Below are 24,623 nucleotides of genomic sequence, written 5' to 3'. Positions count from 1 at the left end.
GGAGACAGGACACTGAGGAGGTAGGACACCACAGAGGTAGGACAGTTATTCGGGATGTCTCAAAGCTAGCCCCCATAGCAGTCCCTCAAAGAGCAGATCCAGTCTGCATCTGTGCAGAGTGGACTAAAGGCTGTAAAATGACCTGGAAGAACGATGCTGCTATGATGATGATGAGTGTGCAAATATAACACCGTTCTTATCTGTGAAGCAATTCTGTTTGAAGTCTATAATAACCGTATGTAATAATAATGATTTATCCTGCAGGTACAAAACAGAAATGTAGCGCACTAAATGCATATCATAGTTTTCAATATACACTCTGCAGCTATTTCTCCTCTCTCTCTCTCTCTCTCTCTCTCTCTCTCTCTCTCACTGTGTGTGTGTGTGTGTGTGTGTGTGTGTGTATTCACACTCATACAAAAGTAAAAGGTGGCCCAACTTGCTTGCAGAAAGGGGAGAAGTTAGACAAGCCAGTGAGAAAGGGGGTGTGGAACATATGGGGGGGCGGGGGCCCTGTATATAAAAACACAGGAGCACAAACCACACTCTATCTACCCGTGTGTCCTGCAGAGTGCACACCCACACCCAGGCCTCACCCGACGCTCCAGCACACACTCACACAGCTCAGCACGCTCACAACGGAGCATGGCCATGTGGAGAATGAGTGAAACGTGGAGAAGGATGTCTCTGGCACTCTTCCTCTGTGCTCTGCTCTTCCTCCGTAAGTACAGGAAACCTTGTTTGTTTTTTCCTCTTTTTCAAACGCATTGGAGCCGATAATCGGCTTTCTGTTTGAACCACAGAATTTTTCCACCGTTCCTTATTTGAGCTTTCGGGTTCTTGGTTGATATTACAAACTCTTGCTGGGAGAGCTAACTAGCCAAATATAAAAAGTAATTCATGAGTTTGCTTTTCGTTGAGACTTTACGGTGCGCTGTAAAAGGTACTCAGCTTTGGCCGGGCTGATTGGGTGGTGGGCAGCTAGCGGTGTTTACACAGAGCAGCCTGGAGAAAAAAGAGTGGGAAGGTGGAACAAAGGTAGCCTGGTCCACTCTGGAAACTTACCGTGGAGGGTAATTATGGGGCACATCCTACCCTCTGACTGGGTGAAGCTGGGCAGGAATGTGCGTGTGTGTGTGTGTGCGCGTGTGTGTAGGAATGACGTAAGTGCGGTCAGTGGTAGACAGTCGGGAGTAAATTTTCTTTTGTCTGTTACCCTCCCTTACTGATGTTTGTGACAGGAAACCTGACGGTAACTGTTTGGGATGCTGTGCATAGGATGTGCTCCTTCCTGTGTTTTCGTAATGCTCATCCAAGGAGAAACGCGTGTTTACGTTACAACTCAGTAGGCTGAAGTGTGCTGTGCTGCAGTTGGGGAGGTGACCGCATGTCTGTCGACTCAAGACGGGGGTTGAGGAAAAGGTCTGAAGGTGTTGGGAGCAAACATATTTGGGGGCAGAGGGGGGTAGAGGATGACCTCTGCCCCACCCAAGCCCACCCCCCACTCATCCCCACTGAAGGAGAGAGAGGTGAAGCCACCACTACTACTGTTAATTGCAGGGTGAGGTCCTACTTGGACACCTGCCCTGTGTGTGAGGAACAAAGATGTCACTCCGTTCAGGGGGATATTCTTTCCAGAGCTTTCTGGCTGCCCTGGGTTTGTCTGTAACGGCTAAACTCATAGACAGGCATTACAGTGTGTGCTATTAGCAGAGGGGCAAAGTAGTGACCTAAAACTCACACATGCACACACAAAGATAGATTCGTCTGATTATTATATCGATTTTTATGTTAAAGAGCAAATTAAGTTTGTTTGTGACATGCTGTTTAAAGTTTATGTGTCCTGGAATTCATTTAGGGTTCCCCTCAGACACTTTCAACACTGCAGTTACCCTTCAGTTTTCAGACAGGAATGTCTGCCAATATCGTAATCTTAATCCTAATCTTAATCTTAATTTTAATGTTTAGGAACAGCAAGGAGGTGTTGCTGTTAAGACCCCACCCTTCACTTATTTGAAACCAAAGACTACCACATATGACCATTCTCACCAGCCTGGCACATTGCTGACATGTGTGTGCAGTTGGCACTAATGTTAGAGATTTTGCTCAGGGGTGGTCAGCACAGACAGAAAGCATTCTGTGCATTTTCCTTCTAACTATATCTGCTGGAAATAAGGAGCCACGGGCCATTTTGTGTCATTAGTCCAAAAGAGTCAGGGCGGTTGATTCTGGACGCTTTAAAAATATATAAAACTTCGAGCTAGTAGACATGGACAAGCATCTGGGGAAATGTTTTACAGATAACTGCTAATCGGTATCTTGGTTTTCAATCACCAAGTGTGTTAACGCTTATATCGTATCTAAAACATCAAGCACTTGCAGTCGATCAGAGGAGTACATGCTGCTCCTCTTCTGTATTCTGTGTACAAGCATCCCCGCTGAATTAGCGGCAAAGTGAAAGGCCAAGCAGATGAGTGGGGGTGGAGCTGCCTGCTGTCTGAGCTGAGGTTTACCCACAAACCCTCAGTGATGATCTGCCGCCCCGTCCAGAGCTGTCAGAGACCCGTCGACACAGAAGTCTCTGTTACGGAAGAAGATGGAGGAGGGGTAGCGTGAGAGACTCTTCAGACGGTCCGATGGACAATGCTCTTAGCACAGCTAACAATCTGCTCATGCTAGTACCAGCAGAGTTCAGTTAAGCCATTTTCCTTTTAACAAGAACTCGGCCGTTAATCAACGGGATGGCGCAGGGGCAGAAGGGCCGACCCGGAGATGATTAAAGCTAAGAGCTTTTTGGAACTTGGGGAGAAACCTTTTGCACTTCGTTAACCACAACACCTAATATGACCAGGAACAGGGTTGTTTCCACTGATAACAAAGTTATTTATGTGTAGTTGAAAAGTGTCCAGAGTTTCAATGATACAACGAACAACCAGAATAACAGTGGGCGATGTTTGTGGGAACCTTGGGCAGCTTCAACTACAACGCTGAGAGACCTTAGTGGATACCATGCTCACTGTCTTAACATTGTCCCAGTATAGCCTGATTGACATTTTTATTGGCCCGATTAAAACAGCCAAGCCATTCAGTGGAGAGCAGATGCCAAATTTGACAAGCATTCCACCCCACAATGGCACACAGTCTGGCCACAAAGGGAAGGGAATTTGATGTCTGTGAGTGTCTTTCTTCCACATGCCGTTAGTATGATAGAGACGGTGATAAAAGCAAGACAGATGGCCAGGGTGCTGAGAAGAGGCACGCCACTGGGGGGCGGGGGGGGGGAGACCAATAAGACGAGAGACCTCATTTCTCTCTGCCTCATGTCCCCAGCATGCTCCTTGGCAGCCATTTGGGTCTTGAGCCAACTCAAACTAGGACTGCAAAGTGTCGTTCGTTTTTCTCATGGTCTTAAACCATGCCTTCTGGCGGCCTCGCATGTCTGCAAACCCCTGCTAACGTCATGGAACCAAGGGTGTGGGGGCCTTTAGTATGATGATATGGCTTACATCACTTAGCTTCGGGTGTGGATTATCTGAAGGGAGTCAACAGATCAGGATGTTGTGTAATTAGTGAAGTGAACGAATGACTGGAACTCGGCAGGACATGGTTAATGACCGATGAGAGAGAGTCATTTTGATTAGACCAACTCCGGAAAAAAACCCTCTGGTGCCGAGTAGTTGGCAACCTGACTTTTTTCATACACTATTTGAAAGTGTATGAATAAGGTCAAAGAAAGAGCACCCTATAGCCAATAAGATTATATAATACATGTCTGTAGCACAACGCACAACCTGACCATGATCATGTGTGAAAGAACACTTGGTTCTGGAGACCTACAGGCAGGCAAAGGCTGAACAAAAGCCTCATGTTGGCTATTTGTTTGCTAGATGCATTTAACGAACAACAGAAGGCCATTTGGACTCACGTCTCTGCTTTCGGTTAATGCTGTTCTCATTAAACTTTTGTTCCCTGCTTGGTGAACCACTGCAGGTTTACAGTTGTTGGACGTTTAAGATCAATTGAATTTTCTCCCACTGCTGCACATTCATTCTGGATGAGAAACTCTGGCATCAGGAGCGTCCAAAAAGAGTCAAAATATTGGAGTATAATTAGCCCTTGGGTACGCACAACTCTGCTTCAAGTGGAAACTCCGACATCAGATTCGTTGAGCCTACCACTTGCATCACCAAAGTAGTTTGACAACACCACAACAATGGAAAATATCAGTGTGGCAATGACAAATTCAGTAATGCTGTGGCCGCAAGGATTCAGAAAGAATTGATTAACAAATTAACAGCTTGTTTATAATATCAGAAATATTTGCTTGACCACCATATGGTATGGTGTTGTTCCACCTCAACGACTCACAATCCTGACTCAGAAATCAGAAATGATGTCGACTTAAACTGGAACTTTGTGCACAGGAAGGAATTTTCAGCTGTTTTCCATCATGCTCTTTTCATGTCATAATAGTCACAATTATGGCAATAAGGTAGTCTAGCACTTAAAGAGAATAATACAGATCATAAAGCAGAAAGGGCCTTCTGCATCTGGGTTTAAGGGGTTAACTGCTGCAATAATTACCCAGGCTAATTAACGTCCACCAAGCAGCACAACACAAGCCAGTCTGTCTAATGTTCCCTAACTGAAAACATTTTCCTGCCTCTTAGAGTAGCAAAACTTTCTCATGACTGCCCCCCCCCCCCCACCACCCACCCAGCCGTTCATCACGGTGTCGAAGAACCCGGGGGATTTGTAACGGTTAGACAAGAGGAGGGAGGGTACAGACCACAATTTCAACTTTCGTTTTTTGTGAAGGAAAATGATAATAATAAAAATAAAAAAAACTTTCTCAAAGCCGCACAATTCCCCCATCCTTTTCTCGTTCCTGATGCGGCTTTCTCCAAAGGCACCGTGTAGGTTAAACTTGCAGTGGACCCAACATTTAGATATCCAGTTACACAAAGCCTTGGAACGATCTACACACTCATGTCAAGCACAACGAGCTTGGACGCAGTCCACAGACATCTGCAGTTGTGAACTGTGGTTGGAGTTGTGGGTGGGGCTTGGCAGCTGCGATTCGAAGGAACAGAAAGCTCCTCCGTGTGTTATAAAAAGGGGGAATGTGTCTTAGGAAACAAGGATTTCATACAAATACAGCTTGACTTACAACTTCAGTGACGGTATGAGCACACACACACACACACATACGCACACATCTACCACAGTCAGGATCTCAGACATTCATCAGATGCACAGCACAGACATCACATTCCTGCCAAGGTGCTTGTAGCAAGCCTGGCCTTTCCTCTACTATAAATCAGACCTTGCAGGCAACCTGAATATGAGAACTCATGTGTAATTAAAAGAATCTGTTCTGTAATTAGTCGGATCCGGCACAATGCACTGGAAGTATTGCGAACATTTTGTATTGAGGGTATTGTTGGAGCGTTCATGGCATGTCCAGCTTCCATCTCACGGTTCAGTCAGACCAATCCAAACACGGTTAGTGTCTCATCCTGTTCACCATCTTGGGGGCACAGACAGCTTTCCTTGACGGACAGGAATATGATTCATTCATTCACCCCCGTTCCATTCGGTTGAAAAAAAAAACAAAAAAACAAACGGCGGCACCGGCGGGTGGAGCAACTACACCTTTAACCCCTCTCAGAGAAAAACGCAGAACAGATTAACAGCCTCCACTTCTTTGACCTTTTAAGGCTTCCTGCTCTGCCAATCCAGTTTGGTTTTGCTCCTACGTTTCTGGAGCTTAAGGTTATGTCAGAGTTAAAGGGTTATTATTGGATGGCCATCTCGGTGGTAAAGATAACCAGCCTATGAGACTGAGAAATTAGTGGTCTTTCTTAGTAGATAATTACTGAGGTAGTATTCGCATTCAGCATTTAGCCTGCAAAGTAAGCACAAATTGAAGATTGTTTATTTTCTGTCATGAAGCATTCCAGTTATAAGTAGGATTTAACTAAACACTTGATCTTGTGAGGAGGAAGCACATGCTTTCTTCAGAGTCGTCATCATTTTCCAGCACATTTGCACTGGATGCTCTTAAACATACACTCACATCCTGTTGAGACAGGATGTGGAAGCACTGTTATTTCGGGGGTGGGGGTGTGTGTGCTTATTTATGAGCAGTTTGGATGCCTAAGGGACCTCATTACCTCACCATGGCGGATTATGTAACACCATGGGCAGCCTGAGCTGGATCATGGTGGACTCCCTAATGTTGGCTCCTGGGTCTTCAGGGCTGTTCTGCTGGGTCTTCAGGGCTGTTCTGCTGGGTCTCCAGGGCTGTTCTGCTGGGTCTCCAGGGCTGTTCTGCTGGGTCTCCAGGGCTGTTCTGCTGGGTCTTCAGGGCTGTTCTGCTGGGTCTCCAGGGCTGTTCTGCTGGGTCTCCAGGGCTGTTCTGCTGGGTCTTCAGGGCTGTTCTGCTGGGTCTCCAGGGCTGTTCTGCTGGGTCTCCAGGGCTGTTCTGCTGGGTCTCCAGGGCTGTTCTGCTGGGTCTTCAGGGCTGTTCTGCTGGGTCTTCAGGGCTGTTCTGCTGGGGATGGAACATTGCAGATTGCACTGGGCCTCACACTTTCCCTCAGCACTGCCAACACCTGAAGATGTGATTTTATGATATGATGTTGGCATGTTGCTTGACCAAAAAAAAGCTATTCAGGAACACCTCATATCCAGTGTTCTCCAGCACTTAAAGGTGTGTGGTAATGAGGCCGGAAAGTGAGGTTGATCCATCGATGCCTTGTCAGCAAAACCTGGCTTCTACACTGTGAAACACTCATAGTGATTTTCTCTTATTTGAGTACGAGCTCAGAGAGAGAATGCTTTGGCTCTGTGCATGTACACTTGGCCCACAATCTCAGGAGACAATCACTGGTTAAAAGAGAGCAGGACCCGACACAAAAGCTGGGAACATGTCACAAATTTAACACAGTTTAGTGCCGCTACCACAACATACGGATAATGCCTTCCGGGGTGTATCGCGTCCTAGAATGTGAGTAAAGCATTATGGGATCTGAACACCCATAAGCTCACACGTTAATGAATGGCGACTGTCGCTGGGCTTTAGCGTGGCTCACGGGCCCCATCCTGACCCCTACCCGTCTGGCTCCAGGTCCTGGCTCTTTGCCTCCAACATGCCTGCTACACATCTCCAGCCATACAAACATCTGTTACCGAAGCCCAGTTTGCTATGGCAACAGGAACAAAAGCGAAACATCTTTAAGCTCGTCCCACCCTTTGGCTTACGTCCTGCTCTGCTGCGGAAACCTACATGAGCGGCCGTACATGGGAGTGCATGATCCTGTATAAAGGGTATTCCATGTTCTCCACTGAACCCAGGAATCGAAGCGGTTTTCCCGATACAGGCCAGGATATAAACATAGGAATAGAGTTATGTGCGTTATGTGAAATATGTGCAGATCCTGGCACTCTACACATACACAAATTCATAAAGGCATAAAGACCTTTATGTCCTGTTGATACATTACAAATAAACAAGGTAGATGGACCTACATGTTCCCTCTGCATATGTGATCTACATAGTCACGCGGGAAACATGCATTTGCAAATCTCTGAGATACAAGCCATAGTCAGGAGGGACCAAGCTGAACTCTGCATGCTCACTGTGAAGCTGTACGCTAGTTTACATCATGTTCATTCCAAAACCTGACTCTCGGCTTGTGCCAGATGATGCTGCTTACCACAGAGCATGAATGTCCCAGCTGTGTGGCTCCAGAGGTTCGTCTGTCATCATTCAGGCGCGTCCCCTCCTAAACCCTCAGACAGCTGAGGCACTGATGTAAGTGTTTACCCCTGTTCGCTCTGGTACATTTTTGCATTGCCCTTTGATGAATTTACTTTTCTTTTCTTTTTTTTGTGCAGCGTAAGGATAATGACTTTGGATGCATCCAGCTACTCAGAATGCAAGCAGTGCATTGTTGGTTCTCAGGTTCTCATAAGGGAAGTTAGAACATCCATGGACATGTCAGCCATGGGGTACTGGTTTACTGACACTCTTAGGAGATTCAGGAATTATGCCCAGTACAGCCACTTAAATATATCACCTGTTCTTCATGGTGCCCATTACAGCAGCTCAGCTTAGAGGACACAGCTTGGTTCCAAAATGGGGAACCTTTAACTGAAGGCTGCGTTTGTAACAGCAAGCTGTGTATATGTACTGCTAAAGAATGTGCACAGCACTTTTTAAAAAGTGATTGAAAATACAGGCCTGTGGGGAAACTTGTAATTCTGCACCTCAAATCCAAAATCTCCTCCTGGGTTCTGTAATCAGTGAAAGTTAATTTATGGATAAAACATACATATTCAAACTACAGAGCTAGGTACACGTACTACAGATTTTCCACTGTCCCATTACCCGGGACAGAATGGGCAGTCAGCATTAATTATTCAATTAAACACTAATAATTAGAAGAAATTGGATTTGAGATCCACAGTTCAAGATGTCACTGTTTGGATCTGATCTTCTAAGGTCCGGTGTATGGCCCGACACCTGCTGAGACCAGCGGACCCTGTCGTGTGCTGGCTGGAGGATCCTGCTCCTCAGGGGAAGGGCGCACCCTCCACATCGTTATGGACATGTCAGCCAGTGTGCGCTCCAGCTGGAATTCTGGAGCTTGGGTGAAAATGAGTTTGAAAGCTGGACATGCCGAGTCATGAAGAATGTCTCAGGCCTGCTGCTGCCACAGTAAAAGTCCCTGGATCAGCTCGGACAGGAGCACACTCCTTGGGTTTCACAGTTAAAATGGAATGTGATCACTAGATAATTCAGGTTTTTAGCAATAATAATTTGGTTTAATCTATACACCTCTGTGGCACATTTATTAAATACATGTGACAAGTAAGCACAGTTGAGTACCTTATTGACAACATACTGTAATATTTTGAAATAAGAGGAAAACAAACAAAAAAGAAGCTTGATCCAAAAGCCGTGTTATGTGCGTTATCATTTGATACAGTTAATCCTGAAAAATGTCCATGTTTTACCATGATAATCCTGTCCAAGGGAGCACGGTGAGGTGTGGCAGAGCTGAGCGTCACGCCTTTTCCAGGGTGACGTTTATTTGTACAGGATGGGGAGGCATTAACCTCTCACTCAAGCTATTAATTACTCAGGGTGCCTGTGCAAACACCACATTGTGCTGCTCGGTGGGGGTTGGTGGAGGCCGGGCAGAGGCTGGCCTGTTTAACCCATCGTCCACCTCTGTTGCAAACACGCCACCCTCGTGCTAGGAATGGCACGGGGATGCTTTGCGGAGACAGCTGCTCCCCGGAATACCTCGCTCGCTGGTTTTGGCAAAGAATTGGATAAAGCTTAATAAAAAGATACCTTTTCACCGACTGAGGATGAAAAAAGTAACCTGAGGTAGTATGAGGCACAAGGCTGTAAAGGCACAACATGACAAATTATGTTGAAGGAGAAATTGCTTTAAACTAGCTGGAATCAATCTCTGACAGCGTTCCGAAGTGCTAACAACTAGTTGGTTTTCCATCCTGTATCTCCTGCATAGGAAAAGGCAGGGAGTTTACTGGCGTAAGGAAATCTTCGGAACAACGGCACACTAACATTCTAGGACACGTCATCTTAACAAGAGAATGTGCATATTTCACATGCGTAATAGACTATAAACAAGAAAAAAAAAATGAATGCAGGATGAAACTCGGAAACTCAGACTTGGAGAACGTGAGTTCAGGGCGGCTTCTGTTTTGCAATAGAAGGTCGAAGCCGATCCCCAAACCTCCACCTCCACCGCCACCACCACCATCCCCAGCTCCACCTCCACCACCACCATCACCACCCCCACCCCCACCACCGCCCCCACCGCCCCCTCCACCGCCACCACCACCATCCCCAGCTCCACCTCCACCACCACCATCACCACCCCCACCCCCACCACCGCCCCCTCCACCGCCACCACCACCATCCCCAGCTCCACCTCCACCACCACCATCACCACCCCCACCCCCACCACCGCCCCCACCGCCCCCTCCACCGCCACCACCACCATCCCCAGCTGCACCTCCACCACCACCATCACCACCCCCATCCCCACCACCGCCCCCACCGCCCCCTCCACCGCCACCACCACCATCCCCAGCTCCACCTCCACCACCACCATCACCAGCTCCACCTCCACCACCACCATCACCACCCCCACCCCCACCACCGCCCCCACCGCCCCCTCCACCGCCACCACCACCATCCCCAGCTCCACCTCCACCACCACCATCACCACCCCCACCCCCACCACCGCCCCCACCGCCCCCTCCACCTCCACCACCACCATCACCACCCCCACTTGGCCGTACAAAACAGTTACAGAGTGGCGAAGTTGATGGGATACGGACGACGGGTACACACATCTGACCCAGATGGTTTTCCTCCAGAGCCTTTCACCCAGTCACTGCTGAATTCTGTGATAATCATTACAGCTTGCAGTGGACTGTTCACTTCTGTGCTAACGTCACCGTCCACGACCCACCATGTCTAGGTTGCCGGGGGCAGAATCTCACTTCAGAGGCTCCAGACAACGCGATGCCGGAGAATTTCTCAACGGCTCAAACTGTAACCGCTAACTTCTCAACTGCCACTGGTAAGAACCCGTTCCTCTGTGCTTCCATGTCTTCTCCCGTGATTGATTGCTTTGACAGTTCAGGGTGACCCTTTTAAAGTGGCACTTCTCATTAACTATCGTTATTCATGAACCATTATGTTTAAGCTGCTTGCGTATGTAGCATGGTAGATGTGGCATGCTACTGGGCGTTGTGTTCTGCTTCCTTATATCCTCCACTGTGCTGAGAAGCATTGACAGTCTTCAGCTTTTGGTAGCGGTCACAGGCTTTTGGGTTGTACTGCACCTCAGTGAAAAACGTTACCACAAGTTCAATCCCTGAGTTGACTCTTACATGTCTGTTTACAGATTCCGTTATGTCTCATTCTACAACCTCTGTCACACCCCAAAATGAGACCACGTTCAGCAGCCAGAATGTTACCATGACCCCATATAACCAGACCACAACGAACAATAAATCTTCTGATACGGTGAGTGATTCTGACATGCCCTGAGAGTGATTTGCTACAGTGTTTCAGTGCTATTAGAGTAGTGTACCACCAAATTACTGCAATGATTCGATGAGTCAGCAGTGGCTGGAAAGAAAAAGTTGGGACCTACGTTAGTTTGCTGGCAATGCCACGTGCATCCATGGTTCAACTGGCTCTTTCTCCACAGAGTCAGGCCAGTGGTCCATTGCAGTCTTACAACAGTGGATGAATGGTGACATGACAATACATGCCAAAGGCGGTGACTGCCTGCAGATCTTGTAGGGGAAACAAATGCTAGCCCTCACCCTCCAGATTTCAATCAATTAATTGATCAATCATTAAAAATGTAATGATCGCCAATGGGCAAGTCCAAAGTGAGCATAACAAAAATACATACCGCTTAAAAGTGAAAGGTGGTCGTGTATCTCTCGGGGTCCATCTGGTCCTCGTAATTCAAAATTTAAAACATCCTGTAGTCTATATTGCTTAAGCACATTTACCAAATGCACTTTGTCCTATTACATTTAATTGTAAGCAGAATATTTAACTTCCATATTTAACTTATTTAACTTCTGAGTATATTGACCGTGTTCATCATTACCGTGATGTCACCTACACGAGCGAAACAGAAGCAGACATGAGCAAGAGGAAAGAAAATTGATCATCAGGATTATACCTCTAACCATTTCTCCAAACGGATACCCAGATGTGGTTGTGGGAAAATACAGAAAGCAATGAAATGAAAACACTTTCAAACCCGTTTCTGTGACAGGCACATTTGTGGAGTTCTTTACAGTCATGTTTCCTGTTACAGTCCTGTTTCTGGAGTTCTCCTGGAATAATTCAAATCGTTGGTCATACAAAATGTTCTATTATGTGCAAATATGTCCTCCCTAGTTTCTAGTGAGATTAAAGAGAACAAGTGGTTGGGATTGACGTGCTCAGACTTTCATTTGAAAATGCACATACATCTCTTTCTGTTGGATGTGTTCGTATTTTGGTTTACTGAGCTGTGTGTGTTTACACTGGTCCACACATCAAAATGCAGCACTGTAAGAGAGCAGAACACTGCACAACAGGACGTCTCAGCAAGTCCCCCTTACCACGTCTCACTTAATACTACACCCTCCAGATCATTCTAAATACTACACCCTCTAGAACATTCTTAATACTACACCCTCTAGAACATTCAAAATACTACATCCTCCAGAACATTCTAAATACTACACCCTCCATAACATTAATACTACACCCTCCAGAACATTCTAAATACTACACCCTTCAGAACATTAATACTACACCCTCCAGAACATTCTTAATACTACACTCTCCAGAACATTAATACTACACCTTCTAGAACATTCTAAATACTACACCTACCAGAACATTCTAAATACTACACCCTCCAGAACATTCTAAATACTACACCCTCCAGAACATTCTAAATACTACACCCTCCATTTAGAACATTCTAAATACTACACCCTCCAGAACATTCTAAATACTACACCCTCCATTAAGAACATTCTAAATACTACACCCTCCTGAACAATCTAACTACTACACCCTCCAGGACATTCTACCTATTACACCCTCCTGAATACCAGTTTAATAGCAGCAGAGTCTGTGCATGTTTCACATGAACGCAAGCTGGTGTTTGTGGGTATTTTGTGGTCTTTATGACTATCCCATGGTTTTGATTAGTGAATGACAGTAAAATGAACACTAAACAAACACTAAGAGAAGATCAGAACTTTATTCTCCTGTTTTGCTATGCAGGACTTAAAAGTAGGGGAGGGGGCTAAACTCTATGAGAAACACTGAAGACATTGTTTAAGTGTCTGTAAATATTTCCATGACTTCAAGGGTCAAATGAAAACATGTTTACACAGGAATACTGAATAGATTAGCAAGACTAATCTATGATAATCTAGTTTTTGTCATTAGTTCTTTTAGGCTGGCATGTCTCATAGGGGAACCCTTCACATTTTCACATGGGAATATTATCCATATTTAGCAATACATTCCTGCACTTCTCACACTGAGAGGTTTATTCCCTGCTTCTCTCCCTATGTTTAACAGCAGAACATGATCTGGTGAGATATTCCGAGCGAGATATTCCCATAACTGGGATATTTGTGGCCACTCCCTTTTCTGAAGGACAGATGTGTTTTCTTCTCATGTTATTTCCAAAGATTCTTCAAACACCTTTATAATCACATACCGCCCCCCCCACCACACACACACACACACACACACACACACACACACACACACACACACACACACCCTGCCCCACCAGCCTTCATTCTACAGCAGCTTCTCTGCAAACCCCTGCACTTATAATCCGGGTGTTATCTGGAGAATCTGCGTGATGCACTAATAGAACGCCGGTCTGATTTCTCTGTCCCTAGCAGAGAGGGGGAAACACTGTCCCAACAGCCTCCGGCCATCTGCAAGGCCACAGGCCCTGCACACGGCTTGCAGAGCAGTTGGGCAAAAGACCTGCATCCAGAAACCTTTGAACTGGTAGAGTAAAAGCTCGCAAAAGGTACAAAAGTGACATCTACTGCAATAGGAGCTGCAGTCAATACCACTAGATGCCAAGTCTAGAATATCAGTCTTACACTGATCAGTTATGCTCATATTATACCCAGGAAAAATTCCTCTATTTACTGGTCCGAGGTCAAAACACTCTAGCATTCACACTAGCCCCAGTGTTATGATATCACAGCCTTCAGATATGCATCACAGCCTTCAGATATGCACAGATGTTTGCAGGGGTGTACGTCCTCCATGGAACTTCACTTCCTCTGCCTGACCACTTCATGGTGGTTGCGGTGGTAACTGTTGCCACAGGAAGTGGAAGCACACGGTCCATCATGGGCTAAACCGTGGTGTGAAAGAATGATTTAGTGGTAGTTCTAAAGTGGAAAGTAGAAGCGGATCTCCTAGTAGTGGCGCTGCACGTTAAAACATCCCCGGACAGCCTCAGGACGCAAATCTATCTTCTCTCGACTGAAGTTTCCTTCCTTGGCAGCTTGTGAGGCTAGATAAAGTCAACCGAAAACACAAAGCCCACTTTAGGACTATAAAAGTCCCTTAACTCTAAGTACCTGCCATGGCTTATACTATGCTGTCTCTGTTTAAGCCGAAGAGAGAACAGACATTACTCATTCTACTCATTCTGAGATGTGCACCTGACGTCTATGGAAATACAGCAAGGACTAATGAGCACATAGAACGCAAGACTGACAAGACTGCCAGCCATCGCTTACCAAGAGACTCATGGCTGGTGTGGAACATATGCTTCCTTTGCTCATAAATTGTTTACCATAAGTTACTTTTAGAACATAGCACAACAAAGATAAACATACCAACTACCTATTTAGCCATGTGATACCCAAACAACTGGAGCGACACTGGATGGAGACTGGTGAGAGAGTAAAGAGAAACTGGACAAAGACCGGAGGGAGACTAATGACTCTTAAAATGGCCTCCAAGCAATCAGTGGTTTGACATCAGGCCTACAGTATTGCTGCCAGACATATAGGACAGTTCATAGTACAGTCACTTCTACACTTATAAGCCGTTTGCCTCCTGAACGGTTCTTCCAAATCATCTACAAATCAAAAAGAACATACATGCATATCACTAAAAGGTGTCTTCCAAATGTAGCCCCATTACCCATCTGCTACTGTATCAAGTACTGAGAGAAATGGATTTGCTACTGAATTCTGCTGGTGTTTCCTGTCAAATTTTAACCTAAATAGGATTTCACAGGAAACTGACCATTTCGAGGAATGGAGCATTGATTAAAGATATAAATCTGGGTTGCACCAGAGCAACAACTGGAATTAACTGGTTACATTTCACAAACAGGATGTACAATAAGAACACTTTGACTTATGGAAATGAGAGGATATGTCAAAAAATAAATGTTTAATTAAGTGTAAGCCAAATATCATGGCTGCAGAAGATACCAGCCTATCATTATGATCAGCATCGTTTTATAAATTGTTTGGGTGTGTGCTTGCAAACGCAAACGTGCGCGCACACACACACACACACACACACACACTCATGCCCACACATACACACATCCGCACACACTCGCCAACGCACACACACTTGCACACTGACCCTGGTGTTTGGTTAACCGTACTCTCCACGTCTCTCACAGAACAGATTCCCCACTGCCCACTCTGTAGACACTACAGAGGCCACGTCATGGGAATATAAGGGCTCTCAGCGGCTGTAGCCAACCTCTCAACTGCTGCAGGGTCTTCCTCTGACTTAAGTCATGCTGACATTAAAGGAACCAAACGCTTATATTTATAGTTACAACCACCATATGCTCCTGGATTGACTTGGTAGAGGGATTCGGTAGACTCGGTAAAAGGATTCACAAGCCTCGGTAAAGGGATTCGGTAGACTCGGTAAAAGGATTCACAAGCCTCGGTAAAGGGATTCGGTAGACTCGGTAAAAGGATTCACAAGCCTCGGTAAAGGGATTCGGTAGACTCGGTAAGGGATTCGGTAGATTCTGAGGAGGCACGTCTCACATATATTGACATTATCCCTGCTTTAAAAAGTGGCCTGTTTCTTTCCTCCCAATGTTTTTAGCTTGAACCCAAAGAGGAAATTGCACAAAACACACAACGGCAAGGTTGTGACTACAGAAGTGTCACTATGCTTCGCTGTGGCATCATCGATGTGCTTGACACCCCCTTGCTGCTGTGAGTTAGACACATAGCCTATCCTGTCTTCTCTGCTCTGCGCAGGGCGATTTGTCCAAGAGGAACACCGTCTTCATTTCCTTGCTGGTGACTGGCTTGGCTCTCATCGCCGGACTCCTAGGATGGTACACGTGGAAGCACCACCGCCGCACCAACTCCAAGGACGTAAAGCTGGTGAGTGGGAATCTCCAGTGTGACACACACACACACACACACACACGAGCACCTTCTTTAATCCAGTGACCTAGTGACACATACTTCATATACATTCCTAAAAAGTGCAGAAGCTAGTTTCATAAAGTAGTGACCATCATCATTCAAGGGTGGATTTTTTTTTCTTCACTTTTTGTTCTAAGAAAAGTATTCTTGAGTGTGAAACCTAGAATCATACACTCCTCTTTTTCTTTTTAGATTAGCTTTTACCTCCTTTTTTGCGGGATTGTAAATCCGCTTGCCTTAAACACCGAGCCCCTGTGCTCCAATCCATACCCCAGTAGTGTGCGTTAGAGTGGAGGTGTTTTCCAGCACAGTCCCGGGAGCCATGCGGAAAGCGTTCGGCACGGGACCAGAGCGGGCAGGCCGGTGACACCGCAAAATGATGGCCTCACCGCGCAGTGATGACCTCACTGCAGAGGTGCCAGGCTTATGGTGGAGTGAGAAGGAACTGGCTTCCTCCTATCAGAAGTGCTGCCCCAAATCACTCCACTTATCTGACTGTCAGAGCTGGGCCATCATAGGAATGAAACATCCTCCTTCTGATCTCCACGCCAAATGACTTCCACTGTTTTTTTTTTTCCAGAATAAACACAAGCTCTGAAAAAAAAACCTTTACTTTGGAAGGAGTCGTCTGAAAGCTGCATCTGTATCGATCAGTAGAGCCTTTTAGGTTTATAATTGATTACTGAAATGATTAGCAACACTTGATTCTTATGGGTCTGATGCAGGAAGATGGGTTTACCCAGAGATCTGTGTGTGTGTGTGTGTGTGTGTGTGTGTGTCCCTAGGCTGATGAGTCCTGCGTGCCTGAAGAGGAGAACCAGGGCTACACTCTGGTGTCCGTGGCCCCCCTTAAACCCCTCGAAACGCAGGAGAAGCCCAGCCAGAACGGGGAATCCACCGAGGCGGTGAAGACCCAGACGCCCCCAGCTGCCACCAACGGCCACTCCTCTGGCAAGACGGCCGATACCGAGCTGTGAGGGCGTCGGTTCCACCCCCAGGTCCCATGCGCCCCAACCCTGCTCCACAGACACAGAGCCTGGCCTACTCAAGACACTGGGGGACTGACACAGTAAAGCACCGGTCCTTACTCTGACCTTTTTTTCAGTACATCTGGCGCATGCTCCACCGCTGAGCAATTCTGTTGTAATAAATTCACTGGTGATGGTTCTGATCGGATCAAATAGTTAGAAAAAAACATTAATAACTCAAAGTCAATCATGGTATCGAAACGGGGGAAAGCCCCTGCCCGAGCCAACACACAACCCAAACCTTCAAATTTCCAACTGTTAAGAAGTGTAATAAAATTGCAAGTCTTATACATTTATGTTGTTCAGGTAATGATGACAGTAGTAATTTTGATCTTATATAATGACAATCCATTATACTATGAAGAGCACAAGGGGTGTGTAAAATAAAAGCCTGGGATGGAGGGCCTCTCCTGTGATTGGCTGCTGGTGTCCGTGTCTGCAATCAGACTGGTCCAGGATCGGTCGCAGGTCCCGCCTCCTTCAGCCTCTTCTACATATCTCCCTGTCCAAGAGCACACTGCTCCTCTGAGCTCCGTAAATCATATAACGGTGAAATCAAGCTCCAAAACCAAGCTTGAGGGAGAAGAGCGTTTACTTAGTGTGCGTGTGTGTGTGTGTGTGCGCGTGTGTGTGAATCAGAGAGAGCAAGTTTGCATACATTCATGCATGCATCTGTGTGTTTGAATGTCTTTTCTGCATTTGTTTGTTGTTATATATGTAACAGTATGAGTGACATGGCTGGTAGAAATATCCATATATGTCCATGTGAATAATATCTCCTGATGAAATAAGAGTCCCATACAACTGTTGATTATATAAACATTGACAATGTGATGATTAGCAGTTTAGGTGATTGGACAGCCCTATCCTGGGGCTGAATAACAACTCATGCAAACTCTTCATCGCTGCAAACCACCGATCATAACACCGTCCAAAAATTGCAAACCCCCACAGCACATGCAGGGTTGAGTGGTGACTTCTAAATCTCACTTTTTAATGGACTGGGAGGTGTTTTGTGCCATTTGTGCCTTATGTTTGTAAACCAGTATTATGCTCTTTTTGCAATATCTGTGTAACTATGTAGTGCTAGTCACTATTCTGAAACTTGTCCTAGTCTTGTCATTTTAATGCGTACATTTGATTGACACTTGCAATTACCGGCCAGGTAAACCATGAACCAAAACCCGAAGGTGTGTGTGTGTGTGTGTGTGTGTGTGTGTGTGTGTGTGTGTGAAGCAAATAGCTTAATGTGTGTTAATAGACTACATAGACAGAATACTGTGACCATAGCAACAGGCTACCATAGCAACAGGCTGTAGACTCTAGAGTTTCAGGATGGCGTGGTAACTGTGACCAGTCGTCGGCCTGTGCAGTCGCCTGCTCTGTTCGCTTTCTCGCCGCCCTTCCGTCACTCTTCTACGTATCCGGCATTCCGCTGTTCCACTAAGTCTGAGGTCTGTGTACTGCAGTCGTATTAAACTGAAGTTTTGAAGTTTGGGATACGAATAAAGTTTTGGAACATAAAGACGGGTCCTTATTTTTGAGGCTCACAACAACCGCACAACATCCCCATCATCAAAAATCCGGTTCTTTGTGAGAGAACATTGAGATAAATTGCTTCATCTCTCTCTCTCTCACACACACACACACACACACGAACACACACACACAAACAAGCAAGCAAACACTTTGCTGATGTGGAATCCTGTTAGAGTGAACAGCTGGCTTGAATAAGTGATGGTGATGAGATCATAGTGAAAGGGAGAGTCTTCTCAGAAGCAGTGCCTACTGCCCATGCACCCTCACACACTGCTGGATCTGCAGCATGCTCGGACCCCTGCGCTCTCAGGAGCAAAGGCCTCCCCATTCCTTCCACTCCGTCCTTAGGATCACCGTCCTGGCCGCTACTCACTGGACTGGGGAGAGGGAGTTGGCCTCTTGTGCAACACTTTTATCACTGAGATATTACGTTTTGATTTATGTAACAACCAAAGCCATCAACCAGAAAACTGCCCCCAGCCCCAAACTATCCTCAATCCGATTCTATGAAAGACGAAATTCTCCACCAATATGCTGAGGCCTTAATTTTATTGACATTAATGTTCACAAAAAAAACCCAAAAAACCCAGATATAACCAACAAAGGGTTGAAAAAAATGGAAAAGTATAAGGAATAGATCAGTACACAGCGCCTCGTGAATCCCTGTCGACGCCTCGCTCTGCCTCCACCTGCCTCGCCTCAGGCCCGCCGCGGCCTTAGATTTGCGGTGCTAAAGGAGGCGCTCATATTCTTCCCCCGGGATCCCCGTGAAGGCCAGTCGCGCCCCGCCCCTGCCATAAATATGCCACGCTTGCTAGAAACAACAACAAAAAAAAATCTCTCAAGGACATACGAGATGAGGCACATGACTGCAGAGTGCCGCGCGCCACTCCTCGAGGAGCTGCAGAGCCACCAGCAGAAACAGGAAGTGAAGAAAAGGAAGCTTCTGAGAGAAGAAAGGATTCCGCGCAAACGCGACAGCAGGCGCCCCTGTCTGGTCCCGAGGCAGAGAGGTTTGAGTGCAGCTGGGAAAAAAAGAAAACGCACAAAGGGTCACGGAATTTTGTAAATCAGCAGATGCCGAAGAATACGCCAGTCTCTAAGAAAAGATGGTTTTTGCACAGCAGGAAACAAGCCAACTACTAGAACCAATGAAAAGAAACATCACACACGTCACTGTGACCGATTTATTTTCTGTTATAATTATAATTGTATGACCGAATAATTAAATTACATTAATAAGATAAAAGGGTGCTTTCAAATAAGGATTCTTTCTGTGTGCTCTTTCTGGCGGCTGGCGTTGTTCTCTTGCTTAAGCATGGACGATCATAACACTTTTTATATAAGACACTTACTCGAGTGTTCAGATCAGGGTCTCGCCAAACATTTTTTGAATTACAAGGATCAACAGAAACATTGCTGGCGTCCGAATGAAGGAAACTGCAAGAAGAGTTATGAACGCAAACCCCAGCAAAATCCAGCTCTGAATGTAACCTTTGGTTCACCGTGATTCTTCAGAGTCCACGGTCGTGAGATCGTGTGGGTTTAGGCATCAGTCGGGAGAGCGCTACAGGGCTCCGCGAGGCCTGCGGAGATCGCGTGTGAGGAGTCAGGGATTAAACAAGCATGTTCCCTCCCTCCCGCCCGCCCCGGGGGGGGGGGGACGACGACCACGTGTTGTCACAGCTGTGAGGCCCGTCGTGTTTTCTTCCACAGATCTGCAGATAATATAGAAGCCAAGAAGACGAGAGAAGAGCCAGGGACGTGTCAGGCACGAGGCCGCGCCTGCCGCGAGGACGTCCCGGGAGACGGAGAGAGGAAGAGCGACGCGCACTGGAAGAGATCGAGAGATCGAGCGCGAGATGGAGGGGCGTAGATTTATATGGGCGTTGGCCACGTCTGGGAGAAGGCAGAGGACTGCAGGAAAGTGGCCTTCTGTACTTGGATGCCGCGGGTAAACATAAACATTACACCAAAGATCAGCGGCTAACTTTACACCTGCATGTCACGTGCCTCCAGCAGCTGGGTGTGAGACTGCAGCCATCGTAACTCTCCGCTGTGGTACGTGCATGAGTGTATTTTCACCCCCTAACATTCATGCCCTCTGTGTGAGTCCAGTGCAAGGGGCACACCATTTACATTTACGGGATTTGGCAGACGCTCTTATCCAGAAAAAACTTACAAAAGTGCTTTGTCATTTCATCACAGAATACATCCTAGTACAGTAGAGTAGGTTAGAGTCCAACATACCAACAAACTAGAATACTGTAGAAATACAGGGATCACTGCTGCTGTGCAAAACACATATAAACTATCTCAGACAACAATCAGTGCAATAAACAATACCCTACAATAAGTACTAGGGTTTCAGTTAGTCAACATAGGAGCAGGGTTGAAATATTCCACAAATAGATGGGCCTTCAGTCTGCGTTTAAAGTCCGCAAGGGACTCTGCTGTGCAGACAGCAAGTGGAAGTTCATGCCACCATCTAGGAGCCAGGACAGAGAACGGTCTACAGAAGCACATATCACATAGATCACACTCTACTAATAAACTAGGGCCAGCCATTTTACATGCATTGGTATGTTTTATTACATGGTTTATTCCCACTGGGAACTTTTTTAAACCTAAGGAGAGAAACTATAGAGCAGATACATGACCGTCAACGTCCTGCATGCCTCGGCTGTTCCAGCCTTGTGCTGATACAATCCTTATCTGTGCTGCCCAGGAAAAGTCCAAACAACTGGCCCCAGGAAACAACGTGTGTGAGCTCGGCTTTCCGGATTTCCTCCTTCCCAGTAGCCCCACCCCACCCCACCCCACCCAGCACAGCTGAGAGGTACCAGCTGATGAGGGAAGCCACAGTCTTTATCCAACGCTTTGGTCTGGTCTGGCACCCGCGAGCTCAGCCTCAGAGTCTGCCACGTCATTAATCCGGCTTCGCTGTCAGACATGCTACAAAGCACATGGGGCTTTTCATTGGGTTGGCACATGATTAACATTTTACTGTGATCAGCAAAAGCGTTTCATCAATTAGAGTGATTCCCCATGACTCTAACCGAGGCGACTGAATCGGTCCCGTGGTAATTACCGCAGGCCTACTAGCGAGGCGTAAGGCGCTCCTCCGTAAATCTTTCAGATAATGCCGGCTACTTCAGGAGACAATAGCAGGCAGCGAATTATCACTCGAGCCAATATGCAATCAAGGAGCATCAAAAATAACCTTCATGATTCCCGATGCAGTCATTTCAGCTGCAATACACACTCCTTTTGCGCATGGAATATATGTGCTTTAAAAAGATCTCCAAATCAAATCCCTGCGTTACACATCATATCTTCTAGTACAAGAGCGCAGTCACTATGCACCATAAAGCAATTAAAGCTTTATTTGAAATCAATGCTGGGACCAATTTCATTTGTAGAGATCGGTCATAAATTCTTATGTCAAGAAAGTCAATCTACTGGTAAAGCAGTCTGATTCTAGCATTAAAGACGACCTTGTTTGGTGATGCTCTTACATCCAAAACCATGGGAACATGGTGTGTGTGTGTGTGTGTGTGTGTGTGTGTGTGTGTGTGTGTGTGTGTGTGTGTGTGTGTGTTTCTAATGATGGTTCTGGACTTGCAGGTCCTCTACTGTCCAATAGGGGGTGCTACTGCACCCTGCAGCCCTTCTTCACATGGTCTTGCTTCCATCTCGAGACATGCAAAAAGTCTCTATACAGATAATAATATCGTTTTGAATCCTTATAAAAAATGTCACGCAGCTGCAAAGGATTATAGGGTTAATCCATCTACACTCCTTCTCTCTCCAACACCTACGGCAAACACACACACACACACACACACACACACACATACACACACAAACCAGGCTTTTCTTCTGCTCTCCACAAAATCCCAGAATCTGCTGTCAGCCCATCTGCAATCCTCCTCTACGCCGTCTAACCCACAAGATGGTGTCAAGTGGCGTCTTCCTCTCAAAATGTAAACAAAATGTAAACTATTATTGTAAAATACCCAGTTTTCTTCAGCCTCGGGTTTTTAGTAAGATTAATAAGAATAACAAAAATTCATAAAATTGGAGTCACTGGAATTCCTGGGACCACACAATTCATTTTATTCTTGTTTGAACCACTTTTTCTAGGTTGGATTTGTTTCAGTGTAGTCACATTAAATCAGTGAATTAATAGCTAAGACCTCTTAAATGTCTATTACCATATATAAGGTAAGATCAAAGGAGATATTCTTTTTAAGCATTATTTCATTTAAGGGTACTTTATCTGCCCATTTGATGTGAAGAATAAGTCTTGAAACAAGTAATAATACAGCAGAACATTATTTAACAATAAATCATGGTTTTATAATTGCTCTTAAGAGGGAAAAAAGCATGAAGTCTGATCTTTGTCAGTTTATTTAATACTAATGCAATATATGGAAACTATGAAAGATTTTCCCTTTTGAGGTAGCATTTCTTTTGTGTGCATACACATATCACAGTACTAGCTTTGGTATTACTTAGTATCTCCTTAGTTCAAAATAACAATTTAGAAGATGGATGTCTTTATGGTTATACAGTATTTATCCAGTACATGTCCTTAATACAGAGGGTAGGCGGAGATAGGGCAGGCTCAACAGGAAAGGGAGGGCCGTGAGTGTGATCTCTAGAGAGTCCATCTGACTTTTGGCCCTCATAGCCTGCACGGTCAGGGAAGCTTTTGGTGTATACACATCTGTCCATATCATGCATTCATATAAGGGGACACATGTACACTCAGGCACACACACACATACACTCACATGCACACATACTCACACACGCACACACACTCACACACTCACACACTCACTCACACACACACACACACACACACACACACACACACACACACACACACACACAGTGTCAAAGCATCTCTCAATGCACTTTTAAGAGTCCTAAACTGGCTTCTTTCCCTCTTTGCAATGGATGACTTCAGTGAACAAGGGTGTGTCAGTAGTGAGCGCTGACTGCACACACACACACACACACACACACACACACACACACACAAACACACACACACACACACACACACACAAACACACACACTGGCACCAGAACAATGTGCAGGCTCCCAGGCTCCCTCAGACACCTGCTGACCGTCCTTGGGGCTTTCAAATTTCACCGTGCGTAAAATATGACGCAGCTAGCTCTGAACGACACCCACGAGCACGCTTTTGCCTTTTCACACATACCTATGCAATTTAGGAATTATACGATTACAAAAAATATATATATATACAATTTTTAAATATACAAATAATACTTTTTTTGTCTAAAATAATGACAAAATGTGTAAAAAAAAAAAAAAAAAGTGAATAAAACCAAAGGGATGTAAATGAATATCGTGGTTTTGATGACTTTCAGGGATTACAGTGGGTGTAACAGTCACTAACATGGTTCCACTAAATGTGTTAACTGTGCGTCAGAGGTCTAGTTCCCTGACACTCCTTTGTTCCCTTAAAGGCAAACAATCTCGTTTCAGATTCCGTTTCCACACCAGAACGCCCGCTGTCCTTAAACTAACTGACACGGGGGCCAAGTATGCGTGCATCTGGAAATGCATCTGGAATCTGGAAAACCTCGCCTCTTCCAAAGATCTTTCAGCTTTCCGCCGTGACGCAATGCACGCTGGCTTCCCGTCCGCTGCAGCATCCTCGAGTCAGACGTCACCTCGGCTCAGCTCGGAGCGTTTCGGCTCATTCCGTTCTTATAATGATCCATCGGTTATCTTTCCCAGATATTGCCATCCGTTCTCTGTCGCAGCAGTGCGTTTCATATAATTGTAAGTTACGCTTAAGGTTCATGGTCTCTCCCAAACATGCACTTTGCGTGGATTTCAATGTAATGCCTTACGCCAGGGAGAATAACACGTTTTTGGAAACATCGCCACATACAAAAACCGAGCGGATTACTGTCCTACCACGTGAGGAGGACGGCTGTGTGAAAACGCTGGTAAATATCGCCCCCTGTAGT

At 45.8% G+C, this 24,623-nt stretch overlaps 1 protein-coding gene and 1 long non-coding RNA gene across 2 annotated transcripts; both read left to right on the top strand.

The window, feature by feature from the left end:
- Window positions 1-555: 555 nt before the first annotated feature.
- Window positions 556-18,591, top strand: si:dkey-261h17.1. Its single transcript, XM_027008460.2, has 5 exons — window positions 556-721; window positions 10,530-10,631; window positions 10,959-11,080; window positions 15,865-15,993; window positions 16,824-18,591. The coding sequence occupies exons 1-5, from the start codon at window positions 646-648 to the stop codon at window positions 17,013-17,015; spliced, it is 621 nt and encodes a 206-aa protein (XP_026864261.2). The 5' UTR covers window positions 556-645; the 3' UTR covers window positions 17,016-18,591.
- On the top strand, window positions 4,762-9,670 carry LOC118240557. The gene is made up of 2 exons (XR_004775491.1): window positions 4,762-7,819; window positions 7,903-9,670. It is a non-coding gene; the product is annotated as an uncharacterized LOC118240557 (long non-coding RNA).
- Window positions 18,592-24,623: the final 6,032 nt, after the last annotated feature.

Source organism: Electrophorus electricus, chromosome 22, assembly GCF_013358815.1.
Source record: "Electrophorus electricus isolate fEleEle1 chromosome 22, fEleEle1.pri, whole genome shotgun sequence".
NCBI lineage: Eukaryota > Metazoa > Chordata > Actinopteri > Gymnotiformes > Gymnotidae > Electrophorus > Electrophorus electricus.
This window is presented reverse-complemented; position numbering and strand designations above follow the sequence as displayed.

Bases quoted from the DNA above. Each gene is read 5' to 3' on its own strand.
- si:dkey-261h17.1 (XM_027008460.2), top strand. From the start codon at position 646: ATGGCCATGTGGAGAATGAGTGAAACGTGGAGAAGGATGTCTCTGGCA. The intron at 722-10,529 runs GTAAGTACAGGA...CACCATGTCTAG, and splicing joins CTGTGCTCTGCTCTTCCTCC to GTTGCCGGGGGCAGAATCTC. The intron at 10,632-10,958 runs GTAAGAACCCGT...GTCTGTTTACAG, and splicing joins TAACTTCTCAACTGCCACTG to ATTCCGTTATGTCTCATTCT.